The sequence below is a fragment of the Tasmannia lanceolata genome, unplaced genomic scaffold, assembly GCF_043159265.1.
Source record: "Tasmannia lanceolata isolate RefF3 unplaced genomic scaffold, GAP_Taslan_0.1 ptg000029l, whole genome shotgun sequence".
Taxonomy (NCBI): domain Eukaryota; kingdom Viridiplantae; phylum Streptophyta; class Magnoliopsida; order Canellales; family Winteraceae; genus Tasmannia; species Tasmannia lanceolata.
This window is the reverse complement of record NW_027518706.1, coordinates 2981100-3003659: the sequence shown is the minus strand read 5'-3', so window position 1 is coordinate 3003659 and position 22560 is coordinate 2981100. Positions and strand designations below refer to the sequence as shown.

Genomic DNA, 22560 nt, shown 5'->3' with positions numbered 1-22560 from the left:
TTCTGTGTTTTGCCTTATAGAGTCGATAGGAACTCCTCTAACTCTCCCGAACTATGACCGCGTTAACCGGGTACTCAACCATGTCATGATGAGTCAACTAGGATTTTCTTCGGCTGCATTATGCACTGCATCCATATGGTCGATACCCCCAATTCAATGAGGCTTATGATCACTAGATTGTATAACATTTATAGTTCTAATTCGTAGTGTTGCAAAGAAGACATAATGAAAGCGTACAAGTTCTTACGAGATATGAGAAATTAGACTTCAATTTTTTAAGTTCACTTGCATGATTATTATATGGAGCAATGCAAAGTAGGAAACATGCTCAATGTTATAACGCTTCACATATGTGCACCACTACCGTTGATTCTACTACTTCTTTGTGGGCTCTTCATCTCCAACCTTGTTGTGTGTGTGCCACATATCATTTTTGAGAGACTGTAAGAATCTTTCTTATAGAGTGCAATAAAAAAACAAGATCTGTCTCCTTTTTTATTCTCATCTTCTTGTATTTCTAATTCAACCAACGTATCTTGTCACTGAATTGAGTCTCACTGAATTTGAAGTTGATAGATTTCTAGATGAAATAGTGAAAGGTTGGCATGTCTTTTTACAGGAGGTTAGAGCCTTTGTTAATGAATTCCGACAAAGGCTAGCATGTCATTATATTTCTCCATGTTCATTGATATGCGGTTTCTTAGTGGGCTCCTCATCTTCAGTTTTTTCGTTGGTATCCCATATTATTTTCAAGAGATTATAAGCATTTTTCTCACGAAGGCTGGTAAAAATTGGGGTTTCCCCAGTTTTCCATAATCATGTTCCTGTATTTCCACTTCAATCGACGAATCTTGTTAGCCAATTGGGCCTTGTTAAATCTTAAATGGATTGATTTATGGATGAAATGATGAAAGGTAGGCATGCTAATCCACATGAGCTTAGATTCATTCTTCATGAGTTCCATGATGCCGCTCAAAGCAATGATCTCAACCTCCTCACGCCGTTTTGGGTCTGGTTGTTAATGGCTACATATGTTTTTTTTTTTTTGCTTTTTTATTAAGATTAGAGTGAGCATTAGGTTTTTGTTATTCATAGTTATGAAATTTTGGAATCGACCGAACCCGAACCCGACTCCGACTCGATTTAAGGTAAAATCTCAACTCGAAATTCCAAAAATCGACCGAGTTTATAACTTTCGAAGTGATATGTCCACCCCTTTTCCTCCCTGGGCCAGCCCCATCGAGTGTATTTATGATTACTCTTTTACTAGACAAGGGGTTGGCCCAGGGAAGAAAAAGGGGTGAATATAAAATTTCCCTATAACTTGTTATCATACATGTGAGTCCCATTACTTTTTACAATTGGCCTCCATTTTAGCCTCACTTGTGGGTCATCGATTTTACATGTGGGGTTCATTATTTTTTGGCCATTATGTCCTTTATGGAGCTCCACTAGTAGTATTCAAGGCTCAATTGATTTTTGGTTATTGGAACATCCATACCTAGCCCAACCAATGGACTAGTGATTCCCATATACGTGGGATCCATTGCTTTTTTAGCCAGTCTATGTAGGCCCCACCAGTATCTAACTGCTACTCTGGACCTGCATAGAGGACCTAATGGCCCAAAAGACAATGGATCCTATATCTATACTATTGATTATTATACATGTAAGGCTTTCATTATTATTATTATTATTATTATTATTATGGCCATCAGAGCCTCCCTCTGTGCAATAAAACAGTTTTCAAGGATAGTAAAGGAGAATGCGTTCTTAAAGTCACTAAAGCCCTGCCCTCTCCTCTCCTCTCCTTTCTCTACCCTTTTGGCTTGTTTCTAGATGGGGCATCTTGGGCACTTCAAAACAAGTTATAGGGAAATATTATCAGGAACACCTTCTTTTTATAAGTGCACTAAGTCATCTTTTCTTTTATCATTTAAAGGAGCTGTCAAAGGCTATTACTCATTACAGTTCCAAAAAGCACTCACAAAACAGTTACAAAAGAAAAGACAAGCTATGTTAGTGCAACTGTTAAAACATGATTATGATGATATCATTTCCCAAGTTATAATACCTCAAAGAAAGGAGTGTTTTTGGTAAAAAGCATCTTTATTAAAGAAAAGAGAGGTTCAACATATAGGAGAACACAAGTCTTACAGAAAAACAGGGGAGAGATTACAACCTCCACAACTATATATACATACAATATAGATAGATATACCATGGCAGCAGAGAATCTCAGAACCAACCCGATCCTTTCAAAGAATGCTTATCTCTCCAGAAATTTCTCAATGCTCGCAGTTAGCGTGCTTTTGGGTACAGCGCCAATGATTGTATCTTTCTTTTCGCCGCTTTTGAAGACCATTACAGTTGGGATGCTTCGGATTCCGTACTGGGTTGCGATTTCGGGGCTCTCATCAGTGTTCAGTTTAAAGCACTTTAACTTCCCAGAATACTGCCTCGACAGTTCATCTATCACGGGGTGGATCATACGGCAGGGCCCACACCATGGCGCCCAGAACTCAACAAGAACAGGGAGATCACACTCAATGACAAGTGACTTCCATGTCTTTTCAGTCACATCAGGCACTGCATTATGAGAATGTAGGGTAAGTATTTTCAGTCAGGTTCTGTTTATTTCAATGTAAAATGGGTGTAAAACAAATTTGATGCCCATTTTTAAGTGAAAAAATGGGCCTAAAATTTGCTTTACACCCATTTTACGTCGAAAGAATGTTCACAAGTGGTTTTTTTTAAAGATGACAGAAATTTAATAATGTATGCAGCCCAACTACTACAGAGAGAAAGCAATGTTTTGATTGTAGTAATTTCTTAAAACTGCAACTTGAAAATGCAGGACTTCACAAAAAATACATATATAGGGCTAATAAATAGAGAAAATGAGGAACTTTGCAGATTTCAGTGTCTTATTAACTTTTCGTGGTATGTACAATAGACGTCAGCTGGTTGAGTTAGTAAATGGGAATATGAATAACAAGAAATCTTTGATGAGATTGGGACCTGTTGAGGATATGTACTATGAAATAAACAACATAGAGAGATCACTTGGTCAAGAATGTGACTTAACTTCAGTAATACATGATTTCAGAACATCCTACTTGTTGGGGTTGATCATTAGGTGGGCGGTGTACCCTCAAGTAGTGTCCCTTTTGGGGTTGGCGGTTGTTTCATGGAATGAAGCACATACGATGGAAAGAATGGCGGCTATGGTACGCCCGCATCTTTTGAGGGGCAGCTGGCATAAGGCTGCATCTGCCTACCCCAGGGACACATGTCCTATTAGATATGGAAGAGGCCTGGGTAAGTGGCAAGTTTTGGTAGGACGCGCATCAGGTATTTGGAAAAGGTAGGGGCCTTTAGGATGGCATTCTCAGAAAAGAAAGGTCATATGCACTCTCAATTTTCAGAATAACTAGGCCCCGTTTGGATTGAAGGAATTTTCTGGAAAGTTTGGAAAGAAATTTTTTTCTGGAAGTTCCTGCTTTCCATAGTTTGATTACACATGGTAAAAAGGTAATTTGAACCGCTGCAGTTCAAATTTTTTTCAAGGACCTTAAATGTAGAATGATATCCTTCTAAAGAAGCCACAACCATATCATTTTCTACTAAATTGTGGACACAAAAGATTTTCCTAGGAAAATCTTTTTTCACGAGAAATGTTTTTCCTGCAATCCAAACAGTGCAAGTCCAATCAAAGAGAAGAGAATCATAAATTCGACTTAGATAAAGGGCCTACATATAGAACAAAACAGGATGAGTCTGGTTTAGTAGTTATATTGCTTGAGATCATCTCGTTCAAATTACCTGATTATGTCATGGGGTCCCACTGGCCACTAGAATTTTGGATACGACTTTCTAATCTGATCTACCCACTATTTACCCTTATTAGGAGTCCGACATGTGTCGACGATGAAATACCATTTTATTTTTAACAGAATGTCCTTGTTGCGAATCAATTAAGATAATGTTTGGTAAAACCTACTGTCCTTTCCTTTCATTTCTCTATCTCAACATGTGTAAGTCTTCAATAAATAAAAAGAAAAGATACCCATCTCCGGCCAAACTTGCTCTCTCAAACTAAAATGGGTCCATTAAGGCAGAGGGAAATATGAGGATAAACTGTCAAGCACATACTAACTCCAATGGTTAGGGTACACCACAAAGACAACAACCGTAGTAAGGAGCAGTACATTAAAGAGAAGGCCAATGGGGACTGATAAAAACATTCTCCCACAATATTCAAATCCACCCAGAGAGTCAGCTTCCACATTTGCTGCTCAGTGCACATGATTAAAGGCGACATAGATATCTTTACATCTGCATTTAATCTCCTCAAAACAATCTCCCAATCTCCAAGGGAACATAGATCAACTCTTTATCCATATGATGACATTAGTGAGTCTCCTTCCATCACTAAAAAGGCCCATAAGGGGATCAGCAATAGCCTTGGTTCCCATGTAGAGGGAAATGCCTCAAACTGAGTAGAATCATTTAGCGCCAATTCACCCCTTCGGTTTCCACAATCCAAAATAACTGTTTTCAAGTTGTATCATGCTCCATAATTCCATATGAGAAAAACCTTCTTAACCTAAAAAAACATAGGCAAGTTTAACAGCTGCATTGTATGTGCACGAAACAAGAGTAGAATAAGAAAGAAAGAGGAAGACAGTGAAGAGTAAGACTGTAAGAGGGCGAGGAGAAAAGGCAAAGGCTGAGAAGAAAAGGAAGGAGAAGCAAGGCTGCCAAAAGGAGTCTGAGGAGCTTCTAGACTAACATCTCTCCCCAAATTCAGATGAGTATCATGACAGTAACCTTCAATGTGAGCAATTTTCGTCCAGCCTCATTGACATTCAGTTGTATACGCCTTTCAAAATTGCATACTCTACATATGAATGTTTTATTACCATGAGAATGACAGTGCTCTGGTATTCTTATGTTTTCTTTTTCTTAGTAATCGTATTAATATTATGGACTACATACAAAGGATACATAGGACCAGCCCTGGCCCACACAAGGAATAAGATAAAATATAAGGCTACTTTCCCTCCCTTGAACAGTTCTCAACTCAACTAAGCCTTTGTCCCAAACTAGTTGGGGTCAGCTAATGAATCCTTCAGAAAATTTTCATGAAGAAGGTGAAAGGATCTACCCGGCTCAAATTGACTAAGTCTAATCCTGAGACTAGTTGGATTCGTCTACTGGATCATTTTCTAGGGTCATGTTCTCTATTATGTTCGTAGCTCTCAAGTCTTTCCTCACTATTTCTACCCAAGCTGTTTTCGGTCTGCCCCTACCTCCTCCATTATATACTCAAAATTCTCGACCGACCAGCTTCTCCCTCTATATGAATAGTAAGGGAGCTTCCATTTCTTTGTTCCGAACCATTCTTTCAATTCTTCGCTCTTTCTCTTCCATATCCTTAACTTCATCTGTTTATTCATTCAATCCACAGCCAAAGATGAAACGGAAGGACTTCCGTTGGAATCCATCTAACTTCAGTGGGATGGGAAGCCCCTATCTCCTTTTACTCCATCAACTTGGCACGAGTCACTTCATCTCACTGGAGCATCCAAAGGCCTACGTTGGATATGCCCAAACCATCTTAAGACATATAAAAATAATAAGAAAAGAGAAAGCAGAGAATGACTAAGTTTGGCGTAAACTCAACAAGACAATAAGACACTAGTCCAAATGATCCAAAACAGGAAATTGGTCATCAATACACCGTCTTTGACCAATGAATCAGCCTCCCAATTTGCCTCCCATTGTATATGATGAATAGAGAACATCTAATATGAACTAATATCCACTAAGTTCAGGCCAATGGAGGATGGATTAGAGTGGATTTTCATCGTAGTGTATGGTCCACTAGATCCAAGGAGGGATAGTTTTTGGGAAGATCTTAAAACAAAAAAATCGAAATAGAATCGCCAGTGTCGCTTTTAGGGAGATTTCAACACTGTTAGATTTGCATATGAAAAGAATGATATAGGTTGGTACTAGACAAGCATGTGCAATTTTTCTAAGTTCATTCAATATATGGAGTTGATTGAATTTTGGATGTCTGGGATGAAACATACTGGGTCAAACAACCAAGTTCCAACCCCCCAATTATTAGCATGCTGGATAGCTTTCTTTTATTCAAAGAGTGGGAGTATCTAACTGTGATAAGCTTCAACACAACGAGTTCAAATTGGCGAATATATGTGGTTTATGTTGCAAGGATTGCAAATTTACAGTGCATATTTTCATACGCTGTAGATCTGCGCAGATCAGTTGGAGGGCCATTCTAAAATGCTTCGGTTTGGAGTGGATTTTCTCAGAATTGGTGGGTGATCTCCTTAGAAGCTGGTGGCTAAAAACTCAGGATAAGCGCAACAAAATCCTCCGTAGTCTAGTCACTTTTGCAGTCATGTATGGTATTAGAAAGGAGAACAACTTAAGGATATTTGAAGGGAAATTCCAATGACGAATCCCTCATAAACAATATTCATAAGCGCAACAAAATCCTCTGTAGTCTAGTCACTTTTGCAGTCATGTGCTAAGGCTTATGATTCCAAATGGAAGTTTTTGGTGTCAGATACTCTTAGAAGCTGAAAAGATTTGGCCTAGGATAGATCTGTCCCAACTAAGAAGCTGACTGCCTGACTCATTGGAAGCCCCCTCCTCCCAACTCGATGGATTTAAACTTTGACAATAGCTAAAAAGGAAATCTGGGGTTGGCGGGCATGGGACGAGTGATCAGGAACATGGTTTTAAATTTCTACCGATTCCAACATGAAATTACCTAAATTTTTCTGTCTTGATCCCCACCGAAACAATACCGAAATCGAAACGCAAACCGAACTAAAATCGTAAGTACATTAGTGGTATAATGTATCAATATGTGTTACATAAATATATTTATATTATTTGCATGTGAAATGTGGTAGATGTTCGATGCTATTAAACCATTATGAACAGCTCTCTTGCTTATGTATGGTTTCAGAGTGCATATTTGTGCTTATTCTGGCATTTCCTGAAATTTTATCTTAAAATTCTATCATTTGCATATGTTTCCATGTGTTTCTGATTTTACATGATTTCAACCAAAATTTTCAACCGAAACCAAATGTTTCCATTTTTGTGGTGACCGAAACCAAAATTTAAAATCTTGATCAGGAATGAGGAGGGAGACATTCTCAAGGCCTACTCTGGCCCATTGCAATTGATTATTCTAATGGAGTTGACGTTAAGGATCTTCTTGACGGTTTGAGATTACCTTCGATTCCCATAGGTTCAGTTGTAGGTTGAGGGAGACTCGCCAACATCATCTCTTGGACATTAGGTAAAAACAACCAATCTTGGAGATTCTCCAATTTGACGGTGCAAATTAGCGAAATCTAAGAAAAGTTGGATTCCAACATCTATCTCATCCCTCAACTAGAAAATTCATGGCTGATGAGCTAGGGACAAGTGGTTCAAATAAGGACTGCTTGTCAATCTCTAATTGGTTTTGTTGCTTTGCGCTCTTTTCTTATTTCGGAGACCACTCGTCCCTTTATTCATTTTAATAAATTTTTTGCTTTCAAAAAATATCTCCTCAATGGGATCTCCTACCCTCCAACGATCTTTTTGCCTATTATCTGAGGAGTCATTCTCTAGCATAAATAATCACTGAAATACTCCCCTAGAAGTTGCATTCCTTTCCATCATGCTAGATTCTCCACCTCAGTACCATCTTTAAAATTAACAGGTCTTGGCAAAAATAATCTAACCACCGTTCCGAGATCTCCTATCATAAAACCAATTCCAATAGGGCTAGAACTACCAAAGTTAGAGCAATCAAAATCCAATTGATAAATTAGGAGGGGGCCTACACGTAACATCTACTCATACCAATGAGGCCTGGCTATTCACAATCACAAGTATCCCAAGATATTCTCAGATCCAAGCAACTGATACCATAAAAAAACCTTGCTGATGCTTGTCAAGAATCTTTAAAAGGGCTACTGGTTTATGAGGCTTAGAGACATCCATCATCAAATATCTTCAAATTTTACATCTTCAAAGCTGCATGATCCTTCCTTTTTCCTTCACAGAAAGAGGGAAGATTTCCTATCAAGTGATTCACGAGCCACTCCCGGTGTCCGTTGGTGCCCATCAAAAAAAAAAGTTGGTTAAGTTTTGTATTTCTGTTGTCTTCTTAGGTGCTCTTCTATGAGAAATATGTTTGTTTGCATGTGAATTGTTGTAATTGTCACAGTTTTAGAATAGAATGTTCGCTTAAGAAAGCACCCCAGAAAAAAAATAAAAAAAATTGAAAGTACCCCACAAAATTAAGTGGGGAAAACCCATCCAACCTCCTAAAAACATGTTAAAATTCTGAATGTAAGAATATCAGTTGCCCACACAAAGAAACTTAATATGTATAAAACAGGGGCCTAAGAATTAGCAAAAACAAATCAGTAAAATCTTTAAAATTGTTATTCGAGATCTAACGAGAGTATTAAGAAATGGGTATAACCAATTCAACTGATCCTAACAATCTAACAACATACATTTCATAAAATGGTTCTTCAGAACAGGAAAGGTAGCTGCTAATTTGTTCTTTTCACCCCCCTTCTTACAGATACTAAATAGTATACCTTTTCCCAGACTTTTCTTACATAATCTACCGATTTCTGAGCCAAAGAAGAAGCATTAGAAACTATTAAGAGCTTATAATATATAACTATGTGTCAAAGATTAGTTAATTCTAGAAAACTTCCTCTCCTTGAATTGCAGGAATTTTCGCGCAAAGTTTGGAAAGGAAAAATATTTCCAAAATATTCCTACTTTTTACATACCAAAAAAGATTACTTAAACCAACCTTCAATCTATGATTACATCCATCTAAATTAATCATAATCATATCATATATTCCTCTAAATAGTAAAAAAAAAAGAAAAAAATCCCAAGAAAAGATTTTCCAACAGAAATGTTTTTCAGGAAATTCAAAACCCTAACCTTGAAAAGTAGTCTCCTGAATCTCGCAAACAATCCCTTGGCGAAGAACCCTAGCATTTCTCTTGCTCGTCACCAAAGTAAGTTTTGGAGATCGCGTTTCGATTCTCAAACCTTTCAATTCCGGCATAAACCTTATTTTCCGGCAGCCGGAAAAAGATGCCGGCGGTGACCTTGAGATAGATTTCCGAATTAGAGAAGCACGAGGAACGGGAAGGGTTTCAAGCAAGGAGGCCATGGAAAAAAAAAAAGGAGAGAGAATTACAGAACTGCCACTGGAAAGATTGTGAGATCTGAGAAGGAGAGAATATATATGAAAAAAACTGTAAATTTGCTGTTGGGTTGAGACTAGAGAGATATAAAAATGCAAACACGGAAGGGATATCAGCACGAAGTGGTTTGATAATGGCACTAACTCACCTTGTATTCTATGGGTTTTTTACGGCGTGCGGCCACTGGTATTTTCCAAAAAGTACTGTTGGCACAATCTACTAAATCTAGGACGAGATTTTACAGTGTAAGCCCATATATCCCCTATTTGTTTAAAAAGTACTGTACGGACCACACCATAGGATGATCCAAACCGTTCATATGATGGGCCATAACGTAAATAGGTTGTGCCCAAAACATCAATTCTGTAGGATGATCTCAACCCTCAGATCTATAGATGAACTGCTTATTAGGGAAACCCTTTATAGATCGGAGGGCTTGGATCATCCTATGGAAATGATTTTTTGGACACAACCTATTTACGTTATGGCCCATCACATGGACGGTTTGGATCATCATTTTAGTGTGGTCCGTACAGTAATTTTTCAAAAATATGGGACTATAAGGGCTTACACCACCGTATAAAATCTTAGGTGGGATAATCCAAACCCTCCCCTATTTTTCAAAAGTTAGGGTATGGCACACATGTATATGTTGTGGCACAACAATACATTTTGAATTATATTGCAATGATTAAACCATGGTTTCCGGATAAAATCTCATTTTTTTATTATTTAAGGAGCTGTAAAAGGTTATTAGAGTTCCCCAAAAACTCTCACAAGCTAACTAAAAATAAAAGACAAAGTAAGTTTGTGCCGTATTAAAACATGGCTGTGCTGATATCTAGGGGTGTTCATTATTCGGTTATAACCGAATAACCGAACTGAATTGGTTTGGTCGGTTTCGTTCAGTTTTTTCCCTTTTCGGTTCGGTTTCGGTTATTGTTTTTTGGAAATTCGGTTATTTCAGTTATCTAAAAATAAATAAAAAATAAAAAATCGGTTAACCGAATAACCGAAATTATGGATATAAACCATTATTTTTTCCAAAAAAAAGTGTTATATGGGCACTCCGCAGGACGATCCAAACCGTCCATTTGATTGAACACAACTTAATTAGGTTGTGCTCAAAAAATCATTTCGATAGGATGATCCTAGCCCTCCGATCCAAACCGAGAGTTTGCCTTTTCCCCTCTTTTCTCCCACTATTCGGTTATAACCGAATAACCGAATTTTTAATCGGTTTCGGTTATCGAAATTTGATAACCGAAATTATTTCGGTTATCAAATTTTGGTCTATTCGGTTATAACCGAACGAACACCCCTACGATATCATTTCCCAAAAGTTCTCTATAAAGCTTGAAGAATGTTGGGTACAGCATAGTGGTCCCGTCTTAGATCGATCTTAATCATACATTTGAAACGCCTGGTTTGGATCACCTATTGATTGTCAAATGTGTCCATTGATCGTGAGATCAAATTTTGGGCCCCACATGAGCCATATATGTGAAATAGAGGCAATGAATCATTGAGATCAACTTTTGGGCCCCACATGGGCCATATATATGAATTATGAAATAGATACCATGGATCAGTATACCATCTGCAACTTTTATTTCTTCGAATGGAACCCTGAATGTAGGATTGATGGATCAAGGGCCAGGATCATCTAATTAAGGCGGGGTCCATAAACCGGGCTGGGCAGCTAACTAAAGAGAAAAAGACAAAGGAAGTTTGTGCAATTATAAAACATTGGTTGTGCTGAAATCATTTCCTAAAAGGTCTCTATGACGCCTGAGCATGGTGGGTCCCGTCTCATAGATCCTAATCGTACGTTTGAAAGGCCTAATTTCGATCACCTATCGATTGTCAAATGTGTCCTTTTGGGCCCCACATGGGCCATGAAATAGAGACCCTCGATCTTGTAGACCATCTGCAACTTTTATTTCATCGAATGGACCCTGGATGTAGGATTGATGGATCAAGGGCCAGGATCATCTGATTAAGTCGGGGTCCACAAAAATGGGCTGGGCTTATGTGGTACTAACAGTCAGATCAACCGAAAAATCGGATGCTCATAAGTTTAGGTGACGTGGCACACCTATGTGGAACCGGTAGTCGGTAGATATACAGTTCAGAAAAACATGAGAAAAAGGACCTGAAAAGGGTATCATGGTCATTTCCTGCATAATAGAAATTTAGAGATTTGCGAGGGGCCAAAGCAGAAGGCATTTCGCGCTGCTGCATAAGAGAACAGCCAACTCAGATGAATGAATAATAAATAAGACAAAATCTGTTCAAAAAGTAAGCCTATGTGGCTGCTCTCTCATTCAGCAACCAGCCTGCGAAATGCCTTCTGCGATGGTCCCTAGCAAATCACAGAAAGTTAGTTTAATGATAAAAATACAAAAAAAAAACCTTGGCCCAGTTTGGATTACAAGAAAAGCAATTCTTATGGAATTTTTTTCTCTGGAAAAGTTTTTCTTTCCTCAATTTATTCAGTGGGAAATGATATGATGATGAATAATTTGGAGGGATTATTTTATTCAAAAAAGTTTAGAAACATGTTTCCTTCCAAACTTTTCTAGAGAATTCCAGCAATCGAAACAGAGACAAACTAACGGTCAAGATTGTCCCAACACTAGAGCAAATCCGATTGGCTGAACCATAAACTCGTCAACTTCCTATTGGTCCACGTCAGCCCTCATGACGCTCTCTATTTTCCTCCGGACATGAAGCGCTCTATAAAATACAGTTAATAGCTACTCGTTCTCACGAGAACTCATTTTAAATCACTCTTCAGAGAGAGAAAAACCTCAGATCCGTTCACTCGCGTTCTACTTCTACTGAAAGTCGAGAAAAACCTCAAAAAGAAGAAAAAAAAACCCTAATTTTCGCCATGGATCGATCGTGGAAAGATCGAGGCTCTTTGATATTGTTCGGCCTTTTATTATCAGGTACCTTTAATTTCCTTCATTCGATCTCATCCATTACATTTTTATTGGATCGATCTGTTTTGCATGTACTGAATTGCAGCTTTTTATGTTATCCGGAGCTTTTTTAGATCTCATTCTTTCTTTTTCTTTTTTTTCGGATCGATCTGTTTTGCATGTACTGGATTGGAAGTTTTTATGTTAACCGATTTATTTATTTTTAGATCTGCTTCCATTTCTGTTCTACTTTCCGCTTGTTTTTTCTTTAATTCGTTTACAATGTTAGGATTTGATTACTGATTTTGTTTTGAATAGAGATCTGTAGTAGATCTGGTTGAATTCTTTTGGTTTCTCTTTTATTATTGAGGTTTTCAAATAGGTCGGGAAATTCATTTGCTTGATTTTTTTTTTATTACTGATTTTGTTTTGGATAGGGATATGTAGTAGATCTGGTTGAATTCCTTTGGTTTTCTCTATGATTATTGAGGTTTTCAAGTGGATCGGGAAATTCATTAATTAGATTAAAAAAAATTTTCGTTTGAATTTTTTAGGAGTAGATCTGATGTCATTAGGAGAAGATCTGATGTCGTTGTTGCGATTTTTGTTGAGTTCGTGGATTGTTTAAGCTCGGAAAGATTTAGCAAATAACCTTATTTATGCAGATTTTTGTAATTATCTGTAATTAATATGGAACGTGGATTGGTAGATCTGCTTGAAATTTTATGATTTTTGTTGAATGTTGGATTAGACTTTGAAAGTAGTCTTTGTAGTAGCACTGCCGCACTGGCTTGCAGTTATTCAGCTGAAACAGCTTTTTTTTTTTTCAATTAGAATTAACTAGAAATTTTTGTATCTGTTAGAACTGAGATCTGAATGGATCTGCTTCCTTGACACTTTACTTTTTGTTAAAGTACTATTGAAGATATGAAAGTAGCTTTATTTTTCTGTAAAATCTATAAGAAATTTATATTGAAAATAATTCTAGTCCTTGTGCCATTCCAAAAAAATAGTCATTGATAAAAAGTATAACAATGAAAGTCTATTGGAAGTTTGAAAAATTTCCCCGTTATTTTTTCAAGCCATTGAAATGGAATGTCTCTCTCCCAAAGTCATTGAACCTTGTCATGGTTCCTTGTTTCCTAAATTGAAAATTATGAACTGAATCACCACTAGCTGTTTGCTTGCCGTGATTTTTTCAAATGATGATGTACAACCATGTTATTTTCTTGTTCGATTTCCATAAGTTAATACTTTTTTTATTGGTGGAATATTAATTTGAAACTAACTTATTCTGGTTGTCTTTTAAATCTTTTCGGTGCTTTTAAAAAATGGTTCTGTAATACTCGCCTGTCACAACCAAGGTTTTAAATTTCGGTTTCGGGTATAATTTCGGTCCTCACCAAAACTGAAATTTCGGCTGAAATTCAGTAGGAGCGTTCATAATGTCGGTTTTTGGGCTGAAATTTTGTCCGAAATTAACGAAATTCTGTAAAGAAATAAAAAATAATATTTTATTAAAAATTTCTATGGTTTTCTTTGATTTGGAGAAAGCATATGATAGGGATCCCAGGAGTGTTATGTAGTGGTCATTGAAAGGAAAAAAGTTCCTACTAAATATGTCGATATGATTAAGGATATGTATGATGGAGCAGTAGCTAGTGTCAGAATTGCGGGTGGCACGTCTAGTGAGTTTTCAATTGCAATAGGACTGCACCAAGGATCAGTTCTAAGCCCTTATCATTTTACTCTAGTTATGGATGAACTTACAGAGGGTATCCAGAACGAGGTGCCATGGTGTATGTTATTTGCTGATGACATAGTATTAATTGATGAAATCAAAGCAGGAGTTAATGCTAAGTTAGAGTTATGAAGAACTACTTTGGAATCCAAAGGTTTTAGACTGAGCATGACTAAGACAGAGTCTATGGAGTGCAACTTTAGTAATGTAAGGCGGCAGGGCGAGGATGACTAAGACAGAGTCTATGGAGTGCAACTTTAGTAATGTAAGGCGGCAGGGCGAGGATGTAGTAAATATGACTGGATAGGAGGTACCTATGAGGGATATCTTTCGCTATCTTGGTTCAATCCTACATAAGAAAAGGAGAGATTGAAGAGGATGTTAACCACATAATAAGAGCAGATTGGTTGAAGTGGAAGCATGCTTCAGGAGTTCTGTGCGATCGTAAAATACCTACCAAGCTGAAGGGAAAGTTTTATAAGACAGCTATGAGGCTAGGCATGCTATACGGCTCAGAATGTTGGGCCACCAAGAAGCAGCATGTGCATGAGATGAGTGTAGCAAAGATGCGAATGCTTAGATGGAGATGGATGTGTACGGTCACACAAGGTTAGATTGAATTAAAAATGAAGACATCCGTAAAACGGTGGAGGTGGCACCAATTGAGGAGAAGATGAGAGAGCACCGCTTAAGATGGTTTCGGCATATTCAACGTAGGCCTTTGGATGCTCCAGTGAGAAGAAGTGACTCGTACCAAGTTGATGGAGTAAAACAAGGTAAGGGCAGACTGAAAACCACTTCGATAGAAATAGTGAGGAAAGACTTGAGGGCTAGGAACATAACAGAGAACATGACCCTGGATAGGATAGAATGGAAGAAAATGATCCATGTAGACGAACCCAACTAGTGTCAGAATTATACTTAGTCAATTTGAGTCAGGTAGGTCCTTTCACCTTCTTCATGAAAATTTTCTAAAGGATTCATTTAGCTGACACCAACTAGTTTGGGACAAAGGCTTAGTTGAGTTGAGTTGCGTATTTTATTGATGATTTCTTCGAAATTGCCAAAATTTTCAATTTGGAACATTTCGGTTTTTGTCCCAACCGAAATCTGATTACGGCCGAAATTTAAAACCATGGTCACAACAAAAACCGCTCTCACTGGGGAAACCATAATGACTCCACAAAATGTTATGGGAACCCCATATATTGGTATGGTTCCATTATTTGCACCAACAAAAATTAACAACTGTCAACTGCCCATTCTTGACGAGTATTCACTTCTGCTACAGCTGCCCTCTTTTTTTACTAGTAAACCACTGTCTACTTTGTAAAAAAAGAACTTTATTTTTGGAAAACTGTCATTTTTCTTGTGTTTTCTACTATTTACTTTTGATAGCTTTGTTGTGTTTTCTACTTATATTTACATAACCATGTCTTTTGAGTTCATCATCAGGTACATGGAGATCTCATTGTGCCAGGTTTTCCATAGTCTCCATGTCTGATATTGACTCATGGTTCATTTGTTGAATTTAAGTAGCCTGCCTATGTAACAAGGATATTGGATCATTTCGAAAAGGATGATTCTAAAAAAAGGCAGGATTTACAACTGTGGGAAATACAAATCCAAGGTTGTAGCAATATTAGCACCCTTAGTCACTTTGTGTGTAAACACTGTCTCTTTTATACTGCCATATGCTTTGGTATGGTTGCATTGGTCATCATAAACAAGCTGTAGTCAGGGCTGCTTTGCCTTGTTGGCAGTCTCTTAATCTTGTAATTTGGTGTCAATCTGCTAATTTACATTTTTGTATTTTTGTCTCAGGATGTTTATTTGCATTCACCATTGCAAAAGAGGAAGCTTCGAAGTTGGGAACAGTCATTGGGATAGACCTTGGTACCACCTATTCATGTGTTGGTGTTTACAAGAACGGTCATGTGGAAATCATTGCCAATGACCAAGGAAACCGCATCACCCCATCTTGGGTGGCATTCACTGATAATGAGAGATTGATTGGCGAGGCTGCGAAGAACCAAGCAGCCGTCAATGCCGAAAGAACTATTTTTGATGTTAAAAGACTGATCGGAAGAAAGTGAGATTTCACCCCCTCCCATCTATATTATTAACTAACCTGAGAATGTAATCTTTTTCTTGTATATGTAACTTAGCTGGAATATGCTTATCAAAGCACTAATTTATCTGCCCCACAGGTTTGAAGACAAAGAGGTGCAGAAAGACATGAAGCTTGTTCCATACAAGATTGTTAACAGAGATGGCAAGCCCTATATTCAAGTCAAAATTAAGGATGGGGAGACCAAGGTTTTCAGCCCTGAGGAGCTCAGCGCTATGATTCTAACTAAAATGAAAGAGACAGCTGAAGCATTCCTTGGGAAGAAAATAAAGGATGCTGTTGTTACCGTGCCTGGTAAAAGACATTCTTCTTTGGATTTCATATTTTTTTCCGCTTGTACTCGAGCTATTAACATGACGGTTTTTATGGGGTCTAATTGCAATGGATGCAAATTTCCTCATTTGCAATGTGGAATTTTAACTTGGTTTATCTTCTTTATACTGTCCAGCTTATTTTAATGATGCCCAGAGGCAGGCTACTAAGGATGCTGGTGTGATAGCTGGACTAAACGTAGCGAGAATTATTAATGAGCCAACTGCCGCAGCAATTGCTTATGGGTTGGATAAGAAGGGTGGGGAGAAGAACATCCTTGTGTTTGACCTTGGCGGTGGCACATTTGATGTGAGTATCTTGACAATTGACAATGGGGTTTTTGAGGTTCTGGCCACAAATGGAGACACTCACTTGGGAGGTAAGACCTTTACCAGTTACCATTGACTTTTTCCTGTTGTTTTTTTTTCCTATAAATAGCTGCCATTTAATGGGCTGAAAAACATTTGAGGAAAATTTTTAGGAAATCATTCAACATTGTACTCCCTTTCGTTGCTAATTGGATACAAAACTTAATTATAGTTCATGTAGTTTTGTTGTCCTAGACTGTGTTAGGAAAGATGGCCAAGTTGATTCAAGGATTGTCCTGGTCTTTGACTGAAAAAATTGAACCACTTTATATTTTTCTAACCATGTGAAGCACACCACTGAATTTTCAGTAGACTCAAATTAAGTGTCTAGTTTATCAAACCTTGCTCATATAGCTTTCTTGGTTGGTTAACGGTTATGCTTTTCATAAAAACTTTGTCACCCGAATTATTTGTCAACTTTGAGAAACATTTTTGAAGAATAGCTCGGAATAGGATTAGCAATTTGGATTGGTTACTAGTTGATGCAAAGTCGCATAAATACAAAAGGTTCCAAAGAACTACTAGTATCTTAACTGTGAGGAAGCATTTATTGAAGTTAATATTTTATACTCCTGCAGGTGAGGACTTTGATTATAGAATCATGGAGTACTTCATCAAATTGATCAAGAAGAAACACGGAAAGGACATCAGCAAAGACAACAGGGCTCTAGGAAAGCTGAGAAGGGAGGCTGAGCGTGCCAAGAGAGCCTTGAGCAGTCAGCACCAGATCAGAGTGGAGATTGAATCTCTGTATGATGGGTTGGATTTCTCAGAACCGCTAACCCGAGCCCGGTTTGAAGAAATAAACAATGATCTGTTTAGGAAGACTATGGGGCCTGTGAAGAAGGCCATGGAAGATGCTGGATTGGAGAAGAGGCAAATTGATGAGATTGTTCTTGTTGGAGGAAGCACCAGGATTCCTAAGGTTCAACAGCTTCTTAAGGATTACTTCGACGGGAAAGAGCCCAACAAGGGGGTGAACCCAGACGAGGCTGTTGCCTTTGGTGCTGCTGTACAAGGAAGCATCTTGAGTGGAGAAGGTGGCGAAGAAACAAAAGGTATATATTTCTTCTCTACTTGCCACAAAAAAATATCAAATGAGTTTGCCTCCAATTTTTTTATTCATGACCCTAGTCTTACTACTCAGAGCTTCTTGACTGATATTTGAGTGTAGGCTTAGCTTCTTAACGTTATAGTATAATTTGCTTTGATGTGGGATTTCATCATAGTCATAGCAAAATTAGGTTTGAATTTGCAAAAAAATAAAAATAAAAAAAAAAAAAAATAGACTAAAATAAATACTTGACATATTAAGCGAATTTCATGTCTCACTTGGCTTCAATGTTTCATATAGTTACGGCAAGATTAGCTGTGAATTTGCGAAAACTTAGGCCCTGTTTGTTTTTGGATTTTGAGTTTAAAATTTAATTATTGGACTAAAAAACAATCGGTTCTCCAAATTCAAAATAAACAGGGCCGAAGGGTACTGTGGTGTGTTAGGTAACCATTCCACAGGGTGTCTTGCCTTGAGGAGAATGAGAAAAGATGAAAAATCAGGAAGATCCTGTTCGGCGGCAAGCAGACCCATTTCCGTTTGTTTCTCTGGTTCAATGAGCGGCTCCATGCAAAAAATGAGTTTTTGACCCATATTTTGAAGCCACGTGGATTTGATTCGGATGATTATCACTCCAGTTTCTGCTCATTTCGTCTGCTCTTCCTGTGGGGGAATGAGAATTGTTTCAAAACACGCCCTTAGATATCTTACTCACGCAGAATTTATTTGGATGATTATGATTCTCTAGTTTCCGCTCATTTCGTCTGCTCTTCCTGTGGGAGAATGAGATTGGTTGCCGAACATGCCTTAAGATTATCTTAGTGGAATTCCATGTCTCACTTGGTTTTTATTTTTAGTTTTTTTGTCCTGAGACCATCCATATGTATGTTGCTTAATTCTTCATTGTGGTGAGCTTTGATAGAGTTGTTTTCTGGAGTTACTGAGATTTGCATTGATTTATTATTGGATGCAGACATACTTCTCTTGGATGTTGCCCCTCTTACTCTCGGTATTGAGACTGTCGGTGGGGTGATGACTAAGTTGATTCCGAGGAACACTGTCATCCCAACGAAAAAATCTCAGGTGTTCACCACTTACCAGGACCAGCAGACAACCGTCTCAATTCAGGTACTGATGATTTTTCTCCTGTTCTCGCACATCTTAACTATTTGTCTTTTACGATTTTCAGCACTGTAAACGAGTGTTAGCCTAGTATCTGAGTTGTATTAACCTTATATGATCATCAATTAGTTGCATAAAAATTTGTTTGAAGACTTCATTTGCCTGTTGTTGCACTCTATTTAGATCTGATCAGTTCTCATGTGTTGGTGAATTTGCGTGGCTTTTTTTCAGGTTTATGAGGGTGAGAGGAGTCTCACAAAGGACTGCAGGGAACTCGGGAAATTCGATCTCTCAGGAATCCCTCCAGCTGCAAGGTTTGTCTCGTGGCTTTTACCAGCAAGTAGAAATATATTGTCACTTTGTCTAATGCAAAGAAAACCCTAGTGGACGATCGAGTACTCAGTTCATGCATGCGGCCAGATACTCGGTTGACGTGGTCATAACTGAAGAGAGTCAAATGAGTTCTGATCAACTTTGTAGTGCAAAATTCAAACTCGTACAAGCTAAAAGTGAGTTGACTTAGGCCAAGTGTACGATGATGTGGGGGTAGTTTTGAAACTATGAGTCTTTTTCATGGTGTAAGCCCGTATGGTCTAGTATTTTTCAAAAAGTAATGTACGGCTTGCACCATAGGACGATTCAGACCATCCATTTACATTGTGAAAAAGAGAAATTATATGGTGCCCACCCATGAAGTCCCGTGTGGAATATCAAGGGTGGTAGCGCCCACACAGGACCTTACGCTTGGGCACTATATAAAGACTCGTGAAAACAAGCCACCAAATACGCGTATGGGCTTAACAAAACTTATACATGTTTGTTTTATGAACAGGGGCACGCCTCAGATTGAAGTCACATTCGAAGTAGACGCAAATGGGATCTTAAACGTGAAGGCCGAAGACAAGGGCACAGGCAAGTCTGAGAAGATCACAATCACCAACGACAAGGGTCGGTTAAGTCAGGAAGAGATCGACCGAATGGTCCGAGAAGCAGAGGAGTTTGCGGACGAAGACAAGAAGGTGAAGGAGAAGATCGATGCCCGAAACAGCCTGGAAACATACGTCTACAACATGAAGAACCAGATCAATGATAAGGACAAGCTCGCGGACAAGTTGGAATCTGAAGAGAAGGAGAAGGTGGAGACTGCGGTTAAGGAGACTCTCGAGTGGTTAGACGAGAACCAGTCTGCAGAAAAGGAAGATTATGATGAGAAACTAAAGGAGGTGGAGGCCGTGTGCAATCCCATCATTGCGGCTGTCTATCAGAGATCCGGTGGGGCTCCCTCCGGTGGGTCGGCTGATGATGATGATGATGATTCACACGATGAACTTTAGAAAGGAATAGAGAGGAGATAGAAAGAGAGAAAAGGAGAGAAAAAGGAAGGGAGGTAGTGTTATGGTATTTCTCTATCTTGTTTTTGGAAGGTAGAAGTTATTGAGAAGGCATGTATGTACTGTAATTGTTCCGGGAAGCCTCTGTTTTTGAGCTCTAGATTGATGAGACACTTTTATTTTGTCTGCCTTATGCACCTACTCCTGAGATTGACATGATGTAGATGAAAAGACAACAGGTGTGGAAATACTAATCTCAGCCTTTAAAGAGGCCCTTTTCCATTTCTGTGAAGGGCTAAGATTAAAAAACATGATTTTTACTGAGCCTAATTATAATTTCAGGTGGGGATTATGGATAGAAACATAGGGTGTTCAAGGGGTTTCTGTTCTTTCGTTTTATTTTATATTTGTTTTAAAGGGAAATGATATCAGCACAACCATGTCTTGATATTTTCACTAATGCATCTTGTCGTTTAGTGTTTAAAGAGCTGTCAAAAGGTTATTACATTTCCCAAAAAGCTCTCACAAGCCAATTAAAAACGACAGATGCTGGTATGGTTTCCCTATCCAAATTCCATCTCTCCTCTAGAATTGCCTTCATTTTCTGGGCCGCTTAAGGTTTTAACTATGCCTTTAGGAGTTTCAATTTACTTTGGGTGTGTTTGGCAAACCTTCTCCACAGGGCTATTTTTGAGCAAAGGAAACGGGTGAAAATTTGAGAATATGAATTATCAAAGCGACTACTCATGGCTTTGAAAAAAATGAGCAAAAATGTCACCATCCCCTCCCTTGTGTAATGATTTGGACAAAAGAGGAGTTAAAGGTCAGTTTGTAGGGGTGCAACTTGGGTCGGGTTGGCCTCAACCCGAGGCTGATGGTCAACCCTAACCCAACCTGCCTCTAAATTTCTTAACCTTAATGCAACCCTTCTAACCTGAAATCGGGCCCGGTTGGGTTCGAGTTCACCTAGGTCAAAACAGAAAAATACAAGAAAAAAACATAACCCAAAGAAAATTAAGATAAAATTAGAGGACTGAGGTCGGTTTTGGGTTAGGTCGGGTTGCCAAGGCCTCAACCCTAACCCAACCAGAAATTAAATCGGGTTGGCTTTTCCTAACCCTAACCCAACCCAACCCTAGCAAAATCCGGTTGAACTTGTCAGGTTCGGGTTTAGCCCGACCCAAGTTGCAAACCTATCAGCTTGATGAACTGCATCCATCTAATATAAAATATGGCTTGATTACTAAATGGGAAATGCTAAACTGAAGGACGCCCCCATTCCACCAAAATGCATTTATAACATGCAAAAATCAGAGAACATTAAATGTAGTTTGGTGACATTGAATCAATGGGTGCACCCTTCCATCTGATTTTTGCAAGGGCGCCCCTCACTTTAACACTGCTCTTACTAATACCCCCTATATAAAACCCTCTAAAGATTTTCTTACTTACCAATATCACCACCTTAAACTAAACAATTTTCTTAGCAACTTGTTTGACTCACTTTCTTTAACAAATTTAACCTACCTAATTTTTGTTACCAAATATAGCCTTAATTTTAGATACTTGATTAGATGACTAAAAATAGCAATACACAAATTCCTAGATTATAATCTCTCTCTCTCTCTCTCTCTCCCTCTCCCTCTCCATTCCCTTGATCTGATAATAACACTCCTCATTTTATTATATAATTCTTACAAGGGATTTGCTAGGTAATTTCCTAGAAAGCCACTTTGCACCTTATAGCATTTCTTGGGGTTGCAGGAGACAACATCAACCTCACATGAATTAAATGAATAAGACAACATTAGCTATAAAGTGAGCCTGTATGGTTGTTCTCTTACGCAAAAGTGAGCGCGCAAAATTGCCTAGCAAATGTCTTCTTATAATATGCTGTTGATAGAATATTAGGAATCGGTGAACAGCCTAATAACAACAAAATAAACACAGCTCTGATAACTCTGCTTACCACACCTCCTCTGTGTTTCTTAGCCTTCTTTTTCATAAACTCTGCTTACCACACCCTTTTAGTAAGCGAGGATCGAACTTCCACCTTACTTAGTGTTTCCCATTGACTACTTTCTTTAGTCACTTCTTTTAACTAATGTGCCAAAATATAGAGTATCAAACCTAAACCCTATATCATGGGTTTTGGGTTGAAAAACCCGAAATCCTACCCACAAACCCTTTTTTTTTTTTTGAATGGTTAAATCCGACTCCACTCTTATAGCCATATTATAAAATCCTTAAATATTTCTTGAATTTATTTTTGAATGGCTTTCCTTCTTAAATTTAT

General features: G+C 38.2%; 2 protein-coding genes across 2 annotated transcripts; one reads left to right on the top strand and one right to left on the bottom strand.

Annotated features, from left to right (window-relative positions):
* Window positions 1–2090: 2090 nt before the first annotated feature.
* On the bottom strand, window positions 2091–9351 carry TRX-M4 (thioredoxin M-type 4). Its single transcript, XM_077369968.1, has 2 exons — window positions 9010–9351; window positions 2091–2589 (listed from the first exon to the last, which is right to left on the bottom strand). Exons 1-2 carry the CDS (start codon window positions 9242–9244, stop codon window positions 2270–2272), a joined length of 555 nt encoding a protein of 184 aa, XP_077226083.1. The 5' UTR covers window positions 9245–9351; the 3' UTR covers window positions 2091–2269.
* Window positions 9352–12049: 2698 nt separating this feature from the next.
* On the top strand, window positions 12050–20455 carry LOC143859356 (luminal-binding protein 5-like). The gene is made up of 8 exons (XM_077370076.1): window positions 12050–12232; window positions 15771–16038; window positions 16157–16371; window positions 16526–16768; window positions 17336–17815; window positions 18785–18939; window positions 19165–19247; window positions 19766–20455. The coding sequence occupies exons 1-8, from the start codon at window positions 12175–12177 to the stop codon at window positions 20265–20267; spliced, it is 2004 nt and encodes a 667-aa protein (XP_077226191.1). The 5' UTR covers window positions 12050–12174; the 3' UTR covers window positions 20268–20455.
* Window positions 20456–22560: the final 2105 nt, after the last annotated feature.